This window comes from Hemitrygon akajei, chromosome 8 (assembly GCF_048418815.1).
Source record: "Hemitrygon akajei chromosome 8, sHemAka1.3, whole genome shotgun sequence".
Taxonomy (NCBI): Eukaryota; Metazoa; Chordata; class Chondrichthyes; order Myliobatiformes; family Dasyatidae; genus Hemitrygon; species Hemitrygon akajei.
Genome location: NC_133131.1, coordinates 141,029,546 through 141,052,191, shown reverse-complemented (window position 1 = coordinate 141,052,191; position 22,646 = coordinate 141,029,546). Strand labels below are relative to the sequence as shown.

Genomic DNA, 22,646 nt, shown 5'->3' with positions numbered 1-22,646 from the left:
GTGTATTTGAGCTTACAACAGACATTGAGCAGGAGGAGATTTCAATGGTTCTTCCATCAGTGTGTCAAGCAGGCTACTGACAGTGAAATAATAGTCTGGGACCCTCCATGTATTGACAATCATTGATACCATGTCCGGTAAAATAATTTGTCATACAATTTCACTGTAATCTTAAAAATATGCAGTAGAAGATCAGAACACTACCAATTATAAATATTAAGTTTCAATTACTGATGATCTTTAAGTTCAGGTACTCCTGTTTAGAAGAATGTTAACCATTCCCTTTCCATACCACAATAAGAACATCATTGTTAAGGCCTGAGCATAACATGTAATGTAGATGGAATCTCAAAGATTGTAGCTATAAAAAGAAATTGCACACGGATGGCCAAAGACTGAAAATTTAAGAATACATTGGAACTGTATTTAACTTTCCCATCTCAGGAAGTTATTGATTGACATATGTGCATGATATCTTTTAGTTCATAAGAGCTGGAGCAATTCATTAATCATGAATTAGTAATGCTCAGGTAAAAAATGCAATGTTATATTTTTAAAGAAGCATCTTAACTAATTGAGCAAGGCAATTAAATATTTCAAGGAAACTCAAGCCAAGACACTAAGATCGAGACATTATCTGGATAACAGGAATGAAGTATTTCTGTTTAAATTCATTAACTGTTCATTGACATTCAAATGTTCAAGTTATTCAAGAGCTTAGAACCACCTTAACTGCAGTTCTAACAGTATATTTTGATTTATCACATGATTAATAAGTTTTCAGATATACATGATTGTCCCTTATGGGTGGATTTGGAGAAAAACTCAGTGAAGGGGTATTCTTTGGTCTCTTTATTGGGAGCTCATCTTCCTTTTTTGCTTTCTAAGATTGGTAGTTGAGATTTTAATCCTATTACTAAATGTACATTAAGAATTTGGTTTCAGTTTTGTAGATCCTTTGACTTTAATAATTTTGTACTTTCTAGTAAAATCCATCTTTATTATTTTTCTTAAACCTTCAATTTTTGATCAGACCTTTTCAATTTGGAAAACCAAAGGAATAGTAACTTTTTTAGATTTGTTCACAGGCAATTGTCTAATGTCTTTCACTCAGTTAGTGGATAAATATGACCAATGTACACTTTTTTTTAGATATTTACAAATTAGGATTTTTTTTTTTACGTAGCTTACTTCCAGATTTTCCCTCGGCTTATTCACCCAATATTAGTGATACTCTTTTTCAGGTCAAACCATTTCAGAAAGGACTGATAGCTATAATTTATAAATGGTTATTGAATTTGCCTATGTTATCTAATGATAAAATTAAAGCTGTGTGGGAATTGGAGTTTCGAAAGTCACTTTCAGATAATCAATGGGATAAAAAATTTTATTTGGTAAATACTTTTTCTATTTGTGCCCATCATTCCTTGATACACTTCAAGGTAGTGCATCGGGTGCATATGTCAAAAGGACAAATAGTTCATATTTTTTCTAATATTAATCCTATTTGCGATAGATGTAATATTGAGGTGGCTACTTTAACACGTATGTTTTGGTCTTGTATCAAAAGTTAGATAATTTTTGGAAAGAAGTCTTTAAAACTTTATCAAAAGTTTTGAATTTGGATCTACAACCGAATTTACTTACAGCAATTTTTGGCATCATTCCATCGGAAGCAGGATATATTCCTGTTTCCGCTCAACGGATGATAGCTTTTACACCTTTATTGGCTAGGAGAGCCATTTTGCTTAAATGGAAGGATTCTAATCCACCTACTGCTCTTTATTGTCTGACCTCCATTCTGTCCTGTTTAAGTTTAGAGAAAATAAGTCGTCGGACATTTGATACATCCTCTAAATTTGAGGAAACTTGGCGACCTTTTATTCATTATTTTCATATGCTCTGACTTATGGCCCTTCCAGTTACCTCCTCGAAATGTTGGATTTGATCAGAAAGTTTTTCCTTTTTTTTCTTGCTTTCACTCTCAGTTTGAGCTGCCCAGTTCTTCCTTTTTATTGTTTTGTTTTGTTTTGGGGTTTTTTGTGTACATTTCAATTATAAAAGTTTCTTTATCTTTTTTTCTTGTTTTTTATTGATAAGAGGAGAATCAATTACCTTTTTCTTTATTATATACTATTAGATTATTATGTATGATCTTGATAATGTTTATTTTTCCTTTTATTTGAACTGTTATTGATATAGATATTTGAGATTATTCTCCTCTTGTTTATATATATGTACTCTTTTATTTAACTAATAAAAAAGATTAATAAAGAAAGAAAGATTAATAAGTTATCAAACTTAGTAGGATTAATAACTTAATACCAGTCTAAAATTTTGTTTGATCTACTCAGTATCTGAAATTCAACAAATTCAGTAATGAGATGCAATTTATTTTTCAGACCAATCATATACATAGTTTGTGATATACTGTATATTGATAAATGGTGCTGTTATTTTCTTTGTCAATAATTTATTTATAGTTTACTTCATAATTTACATTTAATATTTTACATCCAACCAAGATTCCTTGTCAAAACAGGTTACAAATACTGAATTTCACGTCCCCCTAAATGAATCACTGTTAGATATATCCCAATAAACTGCTGCAGTGTCACAATATTAACAAGTTGCTTGAGTTCTATTATTTGATCAGCTCTTGAAGCTTTTGAAAAGTTCTTAGTCAATGGGATGCAATGTTCCACCTGGGCCAGTAGATGAACTAGAATTCAGCTTAGTAGAATGAATAGATATCAGGTCACCTGGGAATAGGGGGGAAAAATAACAACCCAGTCTCGATGGGGTGCTCTGACAACACACAACTTTTTTTAAAAAAACAAGACGTTCCTGGTATATTCCAAAAAGCCACAATTTTATTTTGAAAGATTCAAAAAAAACAGAAGCAGGCCTATATTACTTAAATGAAGAGGCTCACTAACAGGCTGGGAAAGCTAATGAAACACATGTTCTTTTCTTTAGTGGAAGTTATTGTTTAATATAAACTGGAGAGCACGTCTCCATGAAACACCGGTGTAGGAAAGCAGCATTCACCTTCTTTTCTCACTGCTGCCATCAGGTAGAAGGTACAAGAGCCTCAGGACTTGCACCACCAGGTTCAAGAAAAGTTACTACCTCTCAGCTATCAGGCTCTTGGACAACAGGGGATAACTACACTCATCTATTGAGATGATCCCACAACCAGTGATCTGACTTTAAGAACTCCTTCACATCCTCGTTATTTATTTCTATTTTCATCTACACAGTTTGTTATCTTCTATTCTCTACTTGATCTTTTATTGATCATGTTGTAGTTACTATTCTCTAGATTTGCTACACATGCCCACAGAAAAAAAATCTCAGACTTGTATATGGTGACATATATGTACTGTGATAATAAATTTTACTTTGAACTTTGAGATATAGTTAATGATTTTATCCTTAGTTTTGAACACATCCTAATCAACTTGCAAGAGCTCTTTTTACTCTTCTTATGTCAAACCAGATGAATTATTATGAAGAAATTATTTTCCGTAAGTTCAATAATACCACATGAACACAAAAAATTTTGAAAGGTTAACAATTAAGTAATGATTGTAGGGTAGCTCAATTTAATCAGCATTAAATCTGCCTATAACTGGTTCTGAAAAGAACTTGCATTTACATAGCACCCAGTTTTATTTATTTTATTTAGAGATAAAGTGGGGAACAGGCCTTTTTGGCACAACGAACTGTACTGCTCAGAAACCTCCTATTTAATATGAACCTAATCCAGGACAATTTACAATGACCAAATAACCTCATAACCGGTACATAACAAAATATCCCAAGGTGCTTCACTGGGGCTTTTATAGGTTAAATGTGACTTTAAGCAGACAAAGACACAATAAAATTAGAACAGGTGACCAAAATTTTTTTATCAAAAATGGGTTTTAAAGAGCATTTTAAAATAGTAATCTTTCATTTTAGTTCTTTGAGCCTAGCTAGTTGCATAGAATTAGCTTCTATGCAAAGGGCACATTCTGTAAAGTGGGGCTTCACACAACTTTGCCATGGAAAAATGGAATGTAAACTTCATTCATGGCGTTTTAGCTTATGATTTGGGGTCGGGGGGAGGATAGTTGTAAACAAAAAATGTCGAGGTACTCCTGGCTGGAACATTTTGTCCCCCATTTCTCTTGGAATTGGCAGTTCTAGGAAGAAAGGTAAATCCTCACGCACAAGTCAAAATAATCAGCTGTTGATAAAGCTAATTTTAATTAGGAAGTATCAGACTCTTCAGGTCACTATCTCTCATGCAGTCACAAGTAGTTTCCAACAGAGGGTGCCAGATAGCAATCAGGATCTTGTTTGATGCACGTCTTAATTTCATACGGCACTCTGGTGAGATTCTCCCCCTCCTTCCTCTTATCCTTGATGTTGCTCCTCTCACCTTCTAACTCAGGGCACTGAGCCAAAGAGAGTAGGGGTCAATTGCTGTCCTGGCTGCAAGATCTTAACGCAACACAGTCCAGGAGCTGTAACTGGCAACTGCTCTTTTTTGACCCATATCTATTTGGTAGTGTGGAATAACTGAGAAATAACTATGGTTGATTTCCATATCTAATTGATGTTTGTTGCATGTTTTATCGCAAAATACTGATGGCTACAACTTAAGTTGGGAACTGAATTTTATCAATTGTAAACTGAATCTGATGAACTACCAGAAATTTACACCTAGATGAACAACTTTGAATATCAGTGTTCAGTGACCTCAAGGGACAATGGCGTGTGCCAAAGGCGCTCATCGTTTCAATGAGTTTGGTTCTCAGTAAGGGTGTGCAGTTGGTAGCTACTTCATCTCTGCTGCAACAGGAGAAGAAAGCAGGAATGGGAGTCTGAAATTCAGCTCAAAAGTAGCACTGCAATAACCTGAGAAATGTTTAGAGTAAACAAGCAATATTGAGAACCATGGGGGGTGGGGGCAAAGAGAGAAAAAAAGAAAAATCACAATGCTCTCATTCTGTGATTTAGAGTTGTCAGACTACTACATAAAACCTTTATTAATTTCAGGACATACGAGCCATAAAATTAATCAGGATTATCTACATGCATATATTTAAAATGTTACAGAACTAAAATTTTTTTTTCATATAATGACATTTTTAGTTCATTCAAGCTTGATTAAAACAAATTTGATTAGAAGTTTTAAAGCTATTGATATCATACAAATTAACAAACAAATATTGTTAGGATGAAAAGATACAGATATAGTTTGGTAAGAATGCGACATAATGCTTATAGAACAAGACAAACAACAATATTTTAACTGGAATTGCTATCCATTTAACTGGACATGCAAATTGCAAAGTACCTGATTGGCTGTGAATTGGAGTTTACTACAGTGGGGCTAGTGGTTCTCGCCATGACTGTGTGGACAGTCACCGTAGGAGAGACAGGGGTGGGTTTGCTAGAGACAGGGGAGAAAAATGAACAGCAATGCATGTAGGACAGAAGAGAACTCAGCAAAGAAGCAAATTTTTACAAAGTTTGTAACAAATAGAAAGACAAACGACAGCAGGAAAAGGTTAGCTACCTCTCTCACCTTGAGCTGTACACGCTAAATATTACGATAATTAAACCAGAAGATAAATCCTTGAAATCAAAGAATTAGTACAGCACAGGATGCCACCATTTGGTCCATTAATAGAGATTTGATCATCTCCTACAGAATTAACCTCAAATTTCACTGCTCTTGCTCCACAGCATTTATTCTCAAATGTCTACCAGTTCCTTTTGAAAACATCCATGGATTTAGTTTCTGTAAATACCAACCACTAACAATTGCGATGAAAAAAATTAACATTTTGCCTAAAATTTAAAATCAAAGTCCTGGTCCCCGAGCCACTCATCAACGGGAACGATTAATGAAAACACTGGGCTGCACGGCAGTGTAGTGGCTAGTGTAACGTGTTACAGTGCCAGCAAACGAAAGACTGTGGTTCAATTCCTGCTGCTTTCTGTAAGGATTTTGTACAATCTCCCTTGACGGGGTGGTCTGGTTTCCTCCCACATTCCGAGGCAGGTTAGGGTTAGTCATTTGTGGACATGCTATGTTGGTAGTAGAAGCATAGCAACACTTACGGGGGTACCCGCAGGATGTCCTCGTGCTGTGTTGGTCATTGACACAAATGAGAATTCTCACTGTATGTTTCGATGTACGTGTGACAAATAAAGGTGATCTTTAAAATCTTTCTATTTACTCTATTTAAACATCATGATCTTATTTATTTATCACATCTCCCCTTAATGACATTTGCTCCAAGCAGAATAACCCCAGTTTTTTCAGTCTAACCTTATACATGAAATCCAACCCCCATCCCTAAAAACTTACTAGTAAGTAATTTCTGTACTGTGCCCACGACTTTCAAGGTTTTCTGAAAAATGACAGCTGCAATTGGATGTAACACACCAGTAATAGCCTACCCAGTGTTTTGTGAAGGGCCATCAAATGTGCTTACTTATGATCTTTAGGATCCTAAACTCTTTTGTAACTACTGCCTTAATAGGACCTTCCCCTATCAAGAATTTAAGGGCAGAGTATATTGATGATTATATCGTTGCTGCTTCCAGCACTTGTACAGAACTTAACAATTTAATTATTTTTGCTACCAACTTCCATCCTGCTCTCACTTTCACATGGTCCAAGGCTGACACTTCCATTCATTGACCCTGCTATCTCCACCTCAGGAGATATTTTGGTGGCCAACACATGAGAATCCCACTACAATTCCTTCCATACAACACACAGGAAATGCTGGTGGAACACAGCAGGCCAGGCAGCATCTATAAGGAGAAGCACTGTCGACGTCTCGGCCTGAAACGTCGACAGTGCTTCTCCTTATAGATGCTGCCTGGCCTGCTGTGTTCCACCAGCATTTTCTGTGTGTTGTTTGAATTTGCAGCATCTGCAGATTTCCTCGTGTTTACAATTCCTTCCATACTACTTTTGTAAGGAATACGTTTTATTCTAATAGTTTCTCCAGATCTATTGCATCAATGACAGTTTCTTTGTGTTTTTGGGATATTTTCCTTTCTCCTTAATCATGGTATCTTCTCTGCCATAGTTGATATGTCTCTCAAATACAAAGCCCTTTACTTCCCAATTTCCCGCTCTTACTCTGAAGCATGTACTTGCTTGTCATTAACGTTCCCCAACCCGCTCTGATCTCTGTCTTTGGCCTTCTGTAGTTCCACCACAGCAGCTCATCCATAGTCGACGCAGACTCTCTACAGAATCCAACAAACTCAGGTCATTAGCCTTTCCTATTTGTTTTACAATTGGCTGGTTTTAATATACGGTCACTGCCCTGCAAAATGAACTCAACTTTTACCCCCATTCCCGCCCCCCCCCCCCCCCCCCCACTGATGCTAGCTCATTAGCAGAGTATTTTCAGCATCTTCTGCTTTTTTTAGGTTAAATATTTTAGTTTCACTTTAAGATGTCACAAACTGGTTAGTTCTGTATCTCACAGTACCACTATATCTTTGTTTTTGCTTACCCTTCTATACTGCCCTTACTCCTATTGTGCATACCTCTTACAAATCAGTTATAGTAACCAGCATTCACTTTTCTCTGTCAGATGGCAACCAAAAGTGATAGTGTCGCCTCTAGAATCTTGGCTTTCATCTTACCAAAGACACTCCCTTTGTTTGCTTCAGCCCTCTCGACGCACTCCTTTGTTCACTTGTCTATTTGTAATGAGGTGTCACTGATCTGAAACTTCAACTCTTGTTCCTTTTCTTTACAGAATCTGCCTGAGCAGTATTTGCATTATTTGCAGTTAATGCTAAAGTAGAGCTGTGGTTTATCGTTAGAATATCAGAATCAAAATCAGGTTTAATATCACTGACATATGTGGTGAAATTTATTGTTTTTTTGCGCCAAGACATAAAACGTGGTGCAAAAAGAGAGCAAAAATACTGAGGTAACATTCGTGGGTTGGTCTCTAGGAATAGTTAGAGGGTGTTACTGAAATGGAGAGTTAAATTTAAGGGTGACTTCAATGGAGCTGGCAAGGTTCAGAACACAAACAAGTTGAAGATTTTGGAAGATGAAATAAAATAGTCACGGTCTGCTTCTGCTGGGTCATGAGCTAAGCAATCATTACATGATTGCAGGTTGGTCCACTCAGCATCCAGGTAACTACTAATCCAGACACTTACAAGATCACTCAAATGAGGCCTTTGAACAAAATAGCAAGAAATCCAAGTTCACATACTGGGATGGGGGAATAGAATGATAGAGCTATTTCTTGTAAGGACAGCAAAGGATGAAAGACTGGAAAGGAAAGATACCTTCATATTGTATTTGTTCTAAGCATGAACATTGTTCAAAGTTAAGGGTCGTGACCTGAAGCTTCAGTTGTCCCTTTACCTCCATAGAGGCTGCTGACCTGCAGAGTTCCTCCAGCAGATTGTTTGTGGCTTCAGATTCCAGCACCTGCAGTCTCTTGGGTCTCGCTGAATATGACCTATTTCACTAGATATCCTAACCAATTTTCGCACAGGTATAGGAACGTAAGAATATAAAAAACAGGAAAAGGGGAAGACTGTCTACCCCGGTGAGTCTGCTCCATCATTCAGGATTATGGCTAATCTGGTTTTTACTCAGCTTCACCTACCTGTCTTTTCTGTATAACTCTTAATTCCAATGCCATTCAAAACTCTATCGAGCTGTGTCTTAAAGTATATTTAATGAGGCAGCCTCTACAGCTTCTCTGGGAAAAAGCAGTTTCTCCTCATTTCTGTCCTAAATATTCTCCCTAATCTTGAGGCTATGTCCCCTAGTTCTAGACTCACTTACCAATAGAAACAACTTTCCTGCCTCTATCTTTATCTATCCCTTTCATTATTTTAAATATTCCTATGGGCTTCCCTCTCATTCTTCTGAATTCCACCGAGTGTAGTCCCAGGCAATTCAATCTCTCCACATAGTTGAATTCCCTCATCTCCAGAATCAACCTTGTGAACCTCCTCTGCACCGCCTCCAAATCCTTCCTCAAGTAAGGAGGCCAGGAATGCAAGTAGTATTCCAGCTCCCGTACAGTTGCAACATAACCTCCCTCCTCTTAAATTTAATCTCTATAGGAATAAAGGCCAATACTTAATTATTGCACCTGCAAAGCAAATTTTTGAGATTAGACCATGACATAGGAGCAGAATTAGTCCATTCGGTCCATCGAGTCTGCTCCTCCATTTGATCATGGCTGATCCATTTCCTCCTCAACCCCATTCTCCTGCCTTCTCCCTGATTCATGCACAAGCACTCCAAAAAAAACCCTCTGTTGACATGCTGTTGACTTTCAACATTTAAATAATAATCTAATCTTCTATTTTCCTTCCAAAGTGGATGACCTTACATTTACCAACATTGTACTTCACCTACCAGAGCCTTGTTCACTCACTTAACCCATCTGTATCTCTCTGCAATTTGCTTTTACACTCAATTTACTGTTATGGGCAAACTTAGATATGCTGCACTCGGTCCCCTAACTCCAAATTGTTAATGTATGTCTTTGGATACAGGTCAAATGTAGGCAGATGGGACTATTCTAGTTGGCATGAATGAGTTGGGCCCAAAGGCCTGTTTCCACGCTCTGCAACTCCATGACACGATATGGGAGGGCTCTGGATTTCTGCAACACTGGACAGTTTCTGCAGGAGGTGGAGGCTGTACAAACTGAACAGGCTGTAGCACAACCAAAAAAGTCTAACATCCTATAAAGGCTGTCGGGGAAAGCCTAAACTAATTTGGCAGGAGCATGGGACACAAAGTCGATGTACAGTTGATAGGGGCTGAACGATATCATCAACTATAGAACTCAGTCAGTTCAGTGGGCAGAGCTACAGGAAATATAATTCACATGGGAGGAATGCAAGGCTAAATTGCATTTATTTTATTCCAAGGAGTCTAACTAGTAGTTTTGACTAGGACATGGCAAAAAGATTTTCCTACTCCTGAGTGAAAGTGAACATTCCAATTTATATAAAGTGAGGGCATAGGGGTAGAAGTTTAGATAGCAGCAAAGAAACATTTTTTCTCCCACTTAGGAGGCAGCTGTAAAGTCACAGAACACTACAGCATAGAAACAGGCCCTTCAGCCCATCTAGTCCATGTCCCCTCTCTAACACTGCCTCACTCACACTATGGCCATTCCATTAAAACCTAACTTCCTTTTGTTGGCCCTTACCAAATGCCTAATAATCCGACCTCTCCAAGGCAACTGTGGCATGCAGAACGTACTCTGGAATGCAACGAGAGCAAAGGTGGTGGAGAACTATTCCAACAGAAATGAAATGGTGTTTTTCACTTGGGATAAGTGTAGGTGGATACATGGTGGCCAGCATGGATCCGGTGTGTTGAAGTGCCTTTTCCTACACTGCATGACCACAAGTGTATGAGTGGGGTGGGGTGACAGAACCACCATATGGACTTGGTCAGAGGAACATTGATCCCTCGTCTGTCAGCATCAAAATTCTTGCACTTCAATCAATCTTTTCAAGTCTGAATAATGAAAAAGGGTTAAACAGCAGCTTACAATAAAGGATCTTGGGTGGCAACATGCTCATCCACAGACTTAAACTCTTATAATATCTGATTGCATTACTCCATTCCACCATTTAAATTTTCCATGGAAAGGCAAATGAGCATTAAAAATGAATGGCTTATATTTTTAAAAAATTGTTTTCAAAGTTTCCGCACATAACAAAAATCCAACTCGACATACTGGCTGTAAATATACTTCAATAAAACCACTTTGAAAATTCTCCTAACAATGGGGAAGTCACACATGGTCTTTTGATTTGTAATTACCTGACATCCCTAATTATTATCATGACATGCCAATTTTATAAGCAGCAAGTTCTAGTTATTGTTTCAGAAGAGAACAAAAAGCTGATTTCATTTAAACTGTATTTCAACTTTTAATCATCCACTAAGAGAGTGAAAAGGCTACCTGCATATTATCAAATTACAAGTTTATATCAGGTTAAATGTACCTGGATGCAATGACTACTTCTTCGGTTGTGACAGGCTGCGTACGAGAGCGATCTTGCATGCGACGCAGTCGTCGTTCCACAGCTGAATTCCTGGACCGAGGCTTGGAAGCCAGAGATGTTTCCATTGCTTTTGTTGCTCTTTCCATTTCCTGTCACCAAAAGTTATACTTCACATCAACAAGCTTTAAAATTCACCAGAGGGGCACTAAATTCAAAAAATGTCATGAAGCAATGTAATAACTTAGTTTAAAATACAAAATGAGTATGCATTTGGAGCTTTAATGGGAGTTATGGAATACAAAAATACTTTACAATTCACCACAAGTTGGACAAAACCAGATGTTACTGCTGTATCAAATGAGGTCAGAGAAGTTTCTTCTCAGTATTATACATTACCAATAAAAACAAATTACATACACGGAAAAGTGATCTCTTTGCAGACACACTCATTTTTGCTCGTTCATCTAATTTTTCTTCATCTATTGCAAAAAAAAGATAAATTGTCTTAGTGCGTGGAGTGAAAAATACAAAACCTTAAAACTGTTCACTGTAGAGAAGGAAAAAGAATTACTCTTAAAATGAACAGGCAAAGACATGTAACAAATTGATTTTTAAAAATATATTAAAATCATAAAAAGCAATCAAACTATTTATCAAAATATAGAGTCATCATTTTCAGCATTAGATTACCAACCAACACAATTAATTAATTTCTATTTAAATCTAGTCATTTCTAGACTTCAGTGTAATGCAGGGGCCTCCCAACCTTTTTTATGCCATGGACCAATCCCATGAAGCAAGTAGCCCGTAGACAGCAGGACGGGAACCCCTGGTGTAATGCTTACATTACTATACACTATGGATACAGAATTGTAGAAACTGGAGTAGAAATCTCTCCTTCAAAAGCAACTGGTTAAAAATGTTTGGCAACAATGTTTCAAATCCTCATAAAATTAATGACTTACTATTATTTCTAAGTTTATGGCAATTGGAAATAATCTGACAGTTTTATCTCCGAAACAAGCACTTGGAGATACATAATGCATAATTTAAACACACTATTCAATATGCATGTACATATCCGAATGAAAAGAGCCTATTAGCATGCTAGTGATAAGAACAAGAAACAATACTTACCTTCAGTAGCTTCCATTTGTGCAATATGCCCTGGCCTACAAAGGAAAGGTTAACAAATTACTTGGATAAAAGTGGAGTCAAAATTCTGCTTTAATCAATCTCAGATACATCAACACAGATAGCATGTCAGAAAATTCTAAAATGCAGTCATCAGTTTGTGTTTGAATAACTTACATTAAATACAAATTAGGATTGATTTCTATTACACAATTTGTACAGAAGATATTTATAAATTACATCTTTGCTGGTATGTACAGTTAACTGACAATTTCATATTACATCCAATTAGTTATCAACACATTCATTAATAAAAAGGCTCATAATTTTCCACTGAAAAAGTAAATATATATTTGATAATTGATTGAATAATTTTAGTTTTGCGGTTTTAGCAGATTGGAAAATGGTCAAAAATTTAGTCCAGTCTTTGCAATGAAAGAATAGATCAAGTAGTGTACAGTTATACTTAATATCCCTGCACAATACTCTTGCTTCCTTGTCGTTATATACACAAACAAAAATTAGCCTCATGGGACTGCACTGCGAGGCTAAATTGTCTCTGGAAAAAAAAGCACATGAAGAGAAATAACTGGTATCTGGAGATAAAATCCAAAATATTCAGAAGAATTTATATGCACACACCAGCCTACCTAGCTGTCTCTTGCCGCTCTGTTGTAGTTATAGGCTGTGTTCTAAACCTCTCTGAGGTCTTCCTATTCTCACCAAAGGTAATGTAACGCCTTGGCCTACGATGGGCCTTCTCCATTTCAGCAGGGGCGGCCAAATCAAGGCCCGATGTCATTAAGTCAACATTAGCTGCACTTTAAGTATAGGAAGGAAAATGCATGGGAGACAAAGAGAGACAGAGCAAGCAAAAGAAAGCAACCAAGGGAAAAGGAAGAGAAAAAAAGGAAAATTATAAAAGAGCCCCACAGTGATATTCCCTCAAGTGATAACATCACACCTCATGCTTAAACCATGCATGGTAGTTCACAAACTTAGCAACTACACAGCATCATATCTTGCACAGGCCAGCAACAAGCAAAGTGCAATATTAACATTTTGGACGACAACTTTCTGCAAAAACAAAATGGCCACAAGCTAAAGCTTAAGTGTGTCTTGCAAGTTCAAATTCTAAACCGGCATCAGTGCAAATACACAAGTGTAGAGCAAAAAAAATAAAATCAGCATTCAAAGTACCACCTACAGGTCCTGACTTCTGCTGGCTTTGGCCGTCTCCAGAAAGGCACTTCGAAGTTTGGCAACCGACACCCTCGTGTCAACCGTACCAGCATCTCCATTGGCACTGGCACTCTGAAGTCCTATGCTGTTTGGAACTTCTAAATGCGGCTCTGTCAAATGGTGTTTCTCAATGGACAGCTTCCTGGATGGGGCTTTTCCTGCTTCAATATCCGTATGAGAATTCACCCCAGCCTTTTTCTGAATGTACAAGGATTTCTCACTTCTCTGATTAGCATCGATAGGTTTATTCCAGTCTATCGCAGATGGTACCAGAGGACAAGATTCTGGTCCGTCAGATTTTTCTGGCACAATACTGATGGCTTTGTGAAAAATTGGCTTCTGGATGTTTGCCTTTTCATCTTTTCTTCCCATATATGTTTGTGAATGTACAACTCTCGTGCCACTGACAGTATCTTCAAGAACCTTTTCATGCTTGCGAATCTGAGAAGGTAATATTGCTTTATAGCTTTTCAGCAAGTCCCTGGTGCCAGCACACCCATCCATGATTGGTTCAGAACTCTGGACAGATCTTCCAGGTTCCGTGATATCTGCTGCGTCAGCTTTTGCTGAAAAGTTAATGCTGCTTGGTACAAGATGACCAACTTTGCTGGTTTTGTACTTTGTTGTCATTATGTTGGCACAGTCTAGAGGATTGGTTGGCTGAAGTAGCGCCTGGTGAGCTGTCATCGGCTTACTAACTGTATGAACTGTTGGAGATTCCGACACGAGGGAGATATAATGCACAGGCGTTTGCTGAGTTCTTCCTTGAACGATGCCTTTCACTATTTCGGGGCTGCTCCGAATCCCTTCCTCTTTCAACATTCTTTCTCTAACTTTTACTCTTGAGAAAAAAGGAGGAAACCACTCATTTACAATAAAATGAACAGTCCTTCTATTTATTATACTTGCCCCTTAATAACAAAGGGCTCCCGCACTGCTTAACGTAAATAGCAAAAAGGTCAAATTGAACCATTTCCTTTAGGAAAGAAAAAGAAGTGTATCAATTTATTTTATATGCTTGTTGATGGAGCAGGGAGGCATAGGAGCCACTATAAACAAAGATGACATCTAAACCCCACATTCCTGCACTCCATGCAAATCCTGGTGAATGGATAGGTGATGGCAAACTTAGCGAGGGAATGTTTATACACCACAACAGAAAAAGAATGGACACAGGACATAGTGGAAATCAGTACTCCATGTTCCCTCTACAGGTATTTAAATATAATTCTTTATTGAAAGCCGTTTGAATAGCCAAAAACACTTTTTAGTGTTAAAAAGAATGGGCTTTCTACATTCTCCTATTCTGGGTATGGACCAAATTAGCTCAATATTTCAGCGGGATTTTGGAGGGTAAAAATGAACAAGTGTGCATTTTTAGAATGTCGATTTGTTGCAGTGCCAATTTTATTAAGGTATGGAAGACATGTAGAAAACTATTAGCAATAGTGTCTCTCAGCTACTGTACACCCCATCCCTAAATAAATACATGAAACTCTGCATACGTCATCTATATTTTCTGATTTATAGGCTTGATCTTACCCATTTGGTACACATTTTATTCTCTAACAGTGTGTACTTTGTTGCTGTTAGACAAATAAAAATATTACATAAACTATTTCACATTTTTCCCATAGCTTTAATAGATCAATGAAGCCATATCCATTATAAATGGATTATTAGTTGGGTTATAATTGACCCAATTTATAATCCAAAAATCCTCCATCAGAGAACTGAACATCAATTCTTAACGTTATGTATTGCACAGAAATAAAACAGCTGATCTCTCTTTTGTTTTACAGAGAGGGATTGTAACAGGAATGGCAGGTTGTGAAAAAGAGGGGTGAAACTGATTTAACCCACAAACCAGTGAGATATTTAGTTTACTGCACTCTCATCTATCATTCACCCTTCTAATAACAACTTTTCAATAACATGCAACACATCTACCAATATAACACAATATTCTTTCCAGTTTTGCCCAAGTTTTCATGAATTAATTTCAGAGTCTTTTATTTCTTTTTGAAGACTGGAAAGAACTATATTTTGATTTTTAAAAATCATACCTGACGGAAAAAAAATGTTGAAACAAAGAGAATCCAAATGTGAAATGACAAGCAATCTTCCTTCAAAATTGAAGATTGCTTTCAAAAGCAAAATTCACTTTAAACTTTGCTCTTTCAAACTCTGAGGCTGTGTTTATCATTTTGTAATTGATAATTTATAATTGTTCCATACATTTGCTACTCTGATTCTATCTGCTGTTTCCTGTGAAAATGAATTGTTGATCCCATTACCATGGCTACTCTAATCACTAGACCTTGAAGTTTCTGCTTTCCAGTTAAGTAACATTGTGTTCATATGAAAGTCAAGGCTTTTAAACATATCACTTTAAGCAATCCATAACAGAAATAGGTAGTGGACCTGTCACATTTGTGGATGTGGAAAACGGGTACTTAATGTCAGCTTACTTCCCAGGTGCGAGATAACACAAGGGTCTCCACACCAGAGGCAAGGCTATTTTTCCCCACAAATCCTTTCATGATAAACATTAAGATCAAGCAGCCATAGTGACCATGTATTTTAGCAAAATGATGTTAATCATAAACATATAGATAATTAAATAGAACTTTAATTATCTCTCAAATCTCCTCAAGATTAAGGAGAAAGTATAATTATTTGAATACTGTATATATCCTTGGTTACTTTTCCAAATTTTGATCGATTTTGGAATGAAATTGGGAAGCTTACACTGTACAGAGACTGACATCAATTTAAACCTCATTCATCTCCCCCCTCCTTTTCTTTGCATCATACACACTCCACCTGGTTCTTGGGCATCAAGGCCATTCGTATAAGGGCAAATTTAGCTTTAATTCAATTAAAGGGCTCTGCACAAAAGTCAGGTGATCCAACTGAGGCTCCACGTACAACCTTCCACATTCATTTACCCTGGCAAAGCACCTGTGCAGAATGACAAATGAAAGGCAAGGACTGAAGATTAACTGTTCAAAGAAAAAGACACGATTCAACAGGGCAATACTTGTTCTTGATTCACGGAAAACTAAGTAGGAAAGGGGTGCTGATAATATATCATTTGGGGAAACTGCTTAATGCCCTTTATAATTGAGCTTTCTCCCAGAATGCTCCACACTACGCATTTATGAAACGCATGGTAGGATTTAAACTAGTATTGCAGGTGGATGGGAACCAGAGTGCTAGAGCAGTTAGTGGAGTGCTCGTGGAGGTAGGTGTTGGTAAGACTGCAAAGTTAGGAATCAAAAGGTTGAGTGTGACGTGACTAGTGTCCTGAGCTGCATATATTTCAATGCAGGAAGTATTGTGGGAAAGGCAGATAATGATGTTGAAGATGAGGTCGCTGGTTTACAAATAGAGGCAATGTGTAGTGAGGAGAGGCTGCTGATGGGGCAGAATTATAGTCAACAGGATGAGTTGCAACGTAAACAGCAGACAAAATCAAAAAGTGTGAATACAGGACTGACGGTGTTGTATCTGAATGTGCATAGTATGCAGAATAAGGTCAATGAACTTGCAGCACAGTTGCAGATTGGCAGGTATGATGTTGTAGGCATCACTGAATCATGGCTGAAAGATTAAAGCTGGGAGCTTAATGTGCAGGGATACACATTATGTGGAAAGGATAGGCAGGAAAGCAGAGGGGGTGGCGTTGCTCTGTTGGTAAAAAAAATCAAATCATTAGAAAGAGGTGACATAAGGTCAGAAGGTGTTGAATTATTGTGGATAGAGTGAAGGAACTGCAAGGGTCTACAAGTTACAATGGGAGATAGAAAATGCATGCTATAGGAGGGCTTCAGTATGCAGGTAGATTAGAAAAATCAAGTTGGTGCTGGATCCTGAAGGGGAATTTCTAAAACTCTCACAAAATCGATTTTTAGAGCAGCTCGTGGTTTAGCCCACTAGAGGACCAGCTATTCTGGATTGGGGGTTGTGCAATTTCAATTGCAAAAGTACAAGGATGCCAAATTTTACAACAGGTGTTTGAAACTTCTGAGTTAAGCCAGGCAGTGAACAAAGTGGGCAGGAGAAGGTATCTCATAGTCCCATGCAGGTCATAAAATCAGGCCCTTCAGCCCACTTGCCTATGCTGACCAATTTTCCACATTTGGTCCATAAACCTTTCCCTCTTATGTGTTTATCCAAATGTCTTTTAAATGTTGTTATTGTACCTGGCTGAGTTCCTTTTGCTAGCAGCTCATTCTATATACTCACCACCCTATGTGTGAAGATGTCCTGCGGGTCGTTTTTTAAATCTTTCCCCTTCCAGACTGGAAAGGGAAAACTGATTCTTCCACATCAGCTTTAACCATGACAAATAAATTAAGATAAAATTTGTGTGTGTTTCTACAGAAATGGAAGAAATCGATTCCTTTTCTGGTAAGGATCTAGTTATATTCACTAAATGACATAATATAACCCATTGAGAGTTTGTCTGCTGAGTAAAGTGGTTTGCATGAAATGTAGGAAGACAGAACAGTTCATTCCATTATGATGTGAAATGAAAGGAATCTGATAATGAATGCCTGAAACCAAGAGCTTGCTCTGTGCGTTAACTTTCCCATCATCTTTATTAAGTGAATGGAAAGTGATGCTTTAAGAGCAAACAAGCTATAGACACCCCTGCAACACACACAAAATGCTGGAGGAGCTCAGCAGGCCAGGCAGCATTTCTGCTGCACACACATAATAATGGTTCCAAACCACTCTACATCACAGGATATGTGAAATAAAAAATGTTTAGAACAAGTTACCCCTTGGTATTTTTGCTCAAAATAGAAATGTATGGTTTTTAGTCTGGAAGCATTAATTTTCATTGTGCACCTTTTGTGTTGGGCAAGTGAATATAACTTCTCAGCTTTGTGGCACTGTGATGCAAATGCATGTAGTGTGATCAGAACCATGGAATACATAATACACTCCTCCCTTCATCATTCCCCATTCCCCTCTATCACCTCATCTCCTTACCTGCCCATCACCTCCCACTGGTGCTCCTCCCCCTTTACTTTCTTCCATGGCCTTCTGTCCTCACCTATCAGATTCCCCTTCTCCAGCCCTGTATATCTTTCACCAATCAACTTCCCGGCTCTTCACTTCACCCCTCCCCCTCCTGGTTTCATCCATCACCTTATGTTTCTTCCACCCCTCCTCTGCCTTCTAACTCTGACTCCATCTTTTTTTCTCCAGTCCTGCTGAAGGGTCTCAGCCCGAAACATCGACTGTACTCTTTTCCATAGATGCTGCCTGGCCGGCTGAGTTCTTCCAGCATTTTGTGTGTGTTGCTCGGATTTCCAACATCTGCAGATTTTCTTTTTTTTGTGGCAGAAACCCCTTTCAGCATAAACTGGAAAAGTGCTTGCTAAGAAAATGTTGAATCTTCACATGAACTGATAAAAGCAGTAAGGACATAGAAAAGAAAACAGAGTATTTCTGAAATCCAAAACAGATGGAAACCAATTATAACTAAGGACAAGCAGTGATGAGAAGTGTTCTGTAAGTATGCGGAAATGCAAACAAAAACATTGCAAATTAACAAAGAAAATAATTATTTCAATTTAGTTTTTCTTCACTATTGGAGCCCTGTTTAGAAATAAATAGATGATGGAACTACAACAAAAAGGATGGTAAGATTTAAAACTTTATTTAAGCACTGTATGAAAAATAAATACAAGAGGAGAAACTGAAGTAGAGGGCATTAAAAGAATAATCAATAATATATCTAGTAATTTAGTAGAAGCTTTGCAATTCCACAAACTAATGGTAAATCCTGTGCATTAAGCCCACCTTCCTCCTAAATAGCACAGCTCCTATCAGGAGAAAGGAATGGAAGTATACATTGCTGGGGTAAAATGGAAGAAAACTGGCTCAAGCAGAGCATGGACCAGTTGGGACAAATATTTCTGTGCTCTTGATACAGATTTGTAATGATTCCAGGGACAAACCAAGCCTCTAAATCACCACTACCTGAAAAAAGAGACAATTTGCAAAGAGACTTTAACAAAATTTTTTATAATTTGCCGGGAAGGACTATAAACATTACAAATGATTAAGGAATAGGAGGAATCTAAGTATAGAATGAAGCTGAATAGAACTGCCTTGGCTCTAAAGAAAAGCTTTTTCAGCAGAATTTGGCATTAGGCTTGGTCCGTACAACACTACAGCATTAGGGATGACATATCTTGTGCTTAATCAAATGTTTTGTTGAAAACATTCAGTATAAGTAATTATGGATCTGTAACTTTAGCAATCCATAACCTGGATTACGTAGTGAATTTGGCTTTTACATCGCTATACCGCTATTTCTATTTAAAATATTCACAATGATCCATTTTGCTTTGGGTATTGCATTAGCTATTTTTCTGAGAGAAAAAAATCAAAGACATTTCACGGTCAGAGGTTAGAGTTCTGAATACATGGCTGGTGCTGTAACTTTACTTTTTAGAGTATAATTCTAATTAAGGTTTACATATCTAGTAAATTCACTCGCGTGTGATACACTGCAACAACTAAAATGGCGACACTTCTCAATCATGAATTTTGGGTCTGCGTGTATGTTAAATGGTTAAAATATTGAGCAAGAGTAAAGTTATCACTATTTTCCAGCTATATTGTACCTTCTGGCTGTCCTGTGCTAATCTGTGCACTCTTCTGGACTTGATTCATGCTACATAAACAGTCAGACAGCCAAAATGGGAAGTTATGATATTGTCAATTAAAGGCATTTCCTTTAACAACAGGGCGTCACCCAGTCTTACATTGTTCTGAAACATTCATTTTGACAAAAATATTCATTGCTTAACATTTGGGATTTGGGCACTGGGGGCATGGCCAATGTTCACCCCATCTCCAATTTCTTTCAAAGGTGATAGTGATCAGCACTCTTAAATTGCTGCTGAAATTCTGTTGAACGAATTCCTAATGCTTTTGGGTTCTAGGATTTAGGACTATTGATGATGAGGATGTGTTCAGATGTCTGCAGCAAAAATTCACAACCCAAAGCAAAGCTAAATTTGGTCAAAAGAATTACCAAAATTCCTATCCCAAGTTACTGAGCACCCCAGTGCTAGCGCTGAATCTTCCAAAACTTCTGAAATACTTGTTTATTTAAAATGAAACCTTTTGCATGGACTCAAAAGTAACAAGCCACTGTGTGTCTAATTCAGTATTCAACAGGCTTTTGCTAGTGTGATTATTTGGTACTTGCTAGTGTTTTCGACTGGAGATGAACTCGAAAGAACTCCACCAAAGCATTGGTTAGAGAATAAGTAACAATTAGGGTGTGAGGGTTAACATTCAAGGCAACTGCAAACAAATTTGACCACTTGTAGAGAGGAAGGGGTCAGCAACTGCAGCCATGGTTAGTGTAAGATATGGACCAGCTTTCAGACGTCTGATTGGGATGCAGTTGTTTGCAACATCTTCTATCACTGCTTTGCTAATTTTATCAAACGTGTTATTTGTGATGCTTCTATGTTATTTTGCTTACAGCTCTTGGACAGATTTTAAATAAACCATTTTGAGTTCTACGTTGTGCTTCTTTCAGGCTTACCCGATGTACTCCACTGGGATGGATTCAGACCAAGCACGTGGAAAAAATTGCTGAGACAGCAATCTAGTTCCAATAAGGACAATATTTATTTTAGGCGGAAACCTGTCAGTGATGGCATTCTCATGTGCCTACCACCATTGTCCTTGTTTTTTTTGAGGTTGTGATTTTAAAAGGTACTTTCAGAATAGTGGAGGCAAACAGCTGCCATGCACGTTGTAGAAGGTAGAAGGCAGCCACTATGAATTGGTGAGAAATAAAAGGAATATGCATGATGTTCATTTTATTTACCACTGGTACACAGTGGCTGCCTTCTTCAAATGCATGAAAGGTGGCTTCCACCTTGAAGGAGCAGCACTGTGCAGGACCTGCTCTCTTCTGGCTGCATATTGGACCAGCGTGTAAAGATCAACAACGTGGTTGGTTTACACGCATTCACCCAGCAGATTGCTTACAAATAGTTTAGAATGCTCCATGTACGTTACCTAAGACTTTATGCAATCGTAAACTAATCCAAAGATCGGGCAGGCAACTAATGATCTAACAGAATCAAAGCGGGGCTGAAGCATTTGACCTAACAATCCGTGATGCTCCTTGTGATATTTATAAACTAAATGAAGAAAGAGCAAGCAATTAGGGAATTCCACTGAGAATCTGAAAGGATTATGCCGACCTATTCTTAGTTCTGTAGATCGAGAGTCAATCATAATAGCGCACACAAAGAATACTATGCCAGAAGATTTCATGCCAATTCTCTGGAACAACCGTGGCATGCCTTTGATCCTTGGTTAATGGGAGGTGGCCAGTGTTTCATGAACAGAATCTATAGACATGCATTGTTTACCAAAGTCACTCAAGGAGAAGTTGGTATCTCAAGTCTCTGTTGGTCTTATTTAAGGACAAAGATATTAAACAAATCAATTAGATGGTCTTTGTGTACAGGTCAGCTTGGGATAGAAGGGAGCAGAATTTCAAAGATTAAGTTCAGACCCTGTCCATATGCAGTAGTGTTTCAATTAATCAACCTTCACAGTTAATGAACAGAAGGCTGTAAGATAAGTTGCTCAGGTAAAAACCTACTGACTGATGCATGAACTGAAGGAATAAATGTTAGGAAAACATCTCTGGAACCTGCATCAAAAGGAATGATTATGAACTGAGACTACAAGCCACACGTGAGAAAGTCAGACAAACTTTCTCAAATGTAGACTGATTGTTTTGTTTTCAGGTACAGTGCCTTGAAAAAAGTTTTCAGCCCACACAACTATTCTTTCACATTATACTGTCTCATTTTCTAAAGTTAAAGGGTTTTTTGAGCTAATCTACAAAACACTGTACATCATGTCAAATCAACAGAAAAATTCCACAAGCTGTCAACAATTTCCTAAAAATTAAAAACCAAAATTGAGGCTGATAAAGTACTCATCCCCCTTGTCATTACTACTCTAACTTTCCTTCCTCACCAACTCATCCAATTTGTTGATGTAGAAAATGGGAGGATCACCTGTTTTCAATGAATTGATAACAATAAATACCCCATCTCTCTGTAAGATCCAACAGTATGGCAGATTTTCAAAAGACCAAATCAAGATTAGGACAAAACAATATTGAAGACAAGCTAGAGAAATGGTAGTAGAGAAGCACAAATCTG

The 22,646-nt window shown here is 37.7% G+C and overlaps 1 protein-coding gene across 12 annotated transcripts in view; it reads right to left on the bottom strand.

Annotated features, from left to right (window-relative positions):
• svila (supervillin a) overlaps positions 1 to 22,646 on the bottom strand; it is a 261,547-nt gene that overhangs the window by 85,884 nt on the left and 153,017 nt on the right. For 11 of the 12 annotated variants that reach the window (XM_073054765.1, XM_073054768.1, XM_073054766.1 and 8 more), the window contains 6 exons: positions 13,379 to 14,254; positions 12,822 to 12,992; positions 12,175 to 12,209; positions 11,455 to 11,516; positions 11,038 to 11,186; positions 5,351 to 5,446 (listed from right to left, as the gene is read on the bottom strand). In XM_073054765.1, coding sequence (XP_072910866.1) covers positions 5,351 to 5,446; positions 11,038 to 11,186; positions 11,455 to 11,516; positions 12,175 to 12,209; positions 12,822 to 12,992; positions 13,379 to 14,254 — 1,389 coding nt within the window. The remainder of the gene's footprint in view (positions 1 to 5,350; positions 5,447 to 11,037; positions 11,187 to 11,454; positions 11,517 to 12,174; positions 12,210 to 12,821; positions 12,993 to 13,378; positions 14,255 to 22,646) is intronic. The other variant, XM_073054772.1, reaches the window with a different exon arrangement.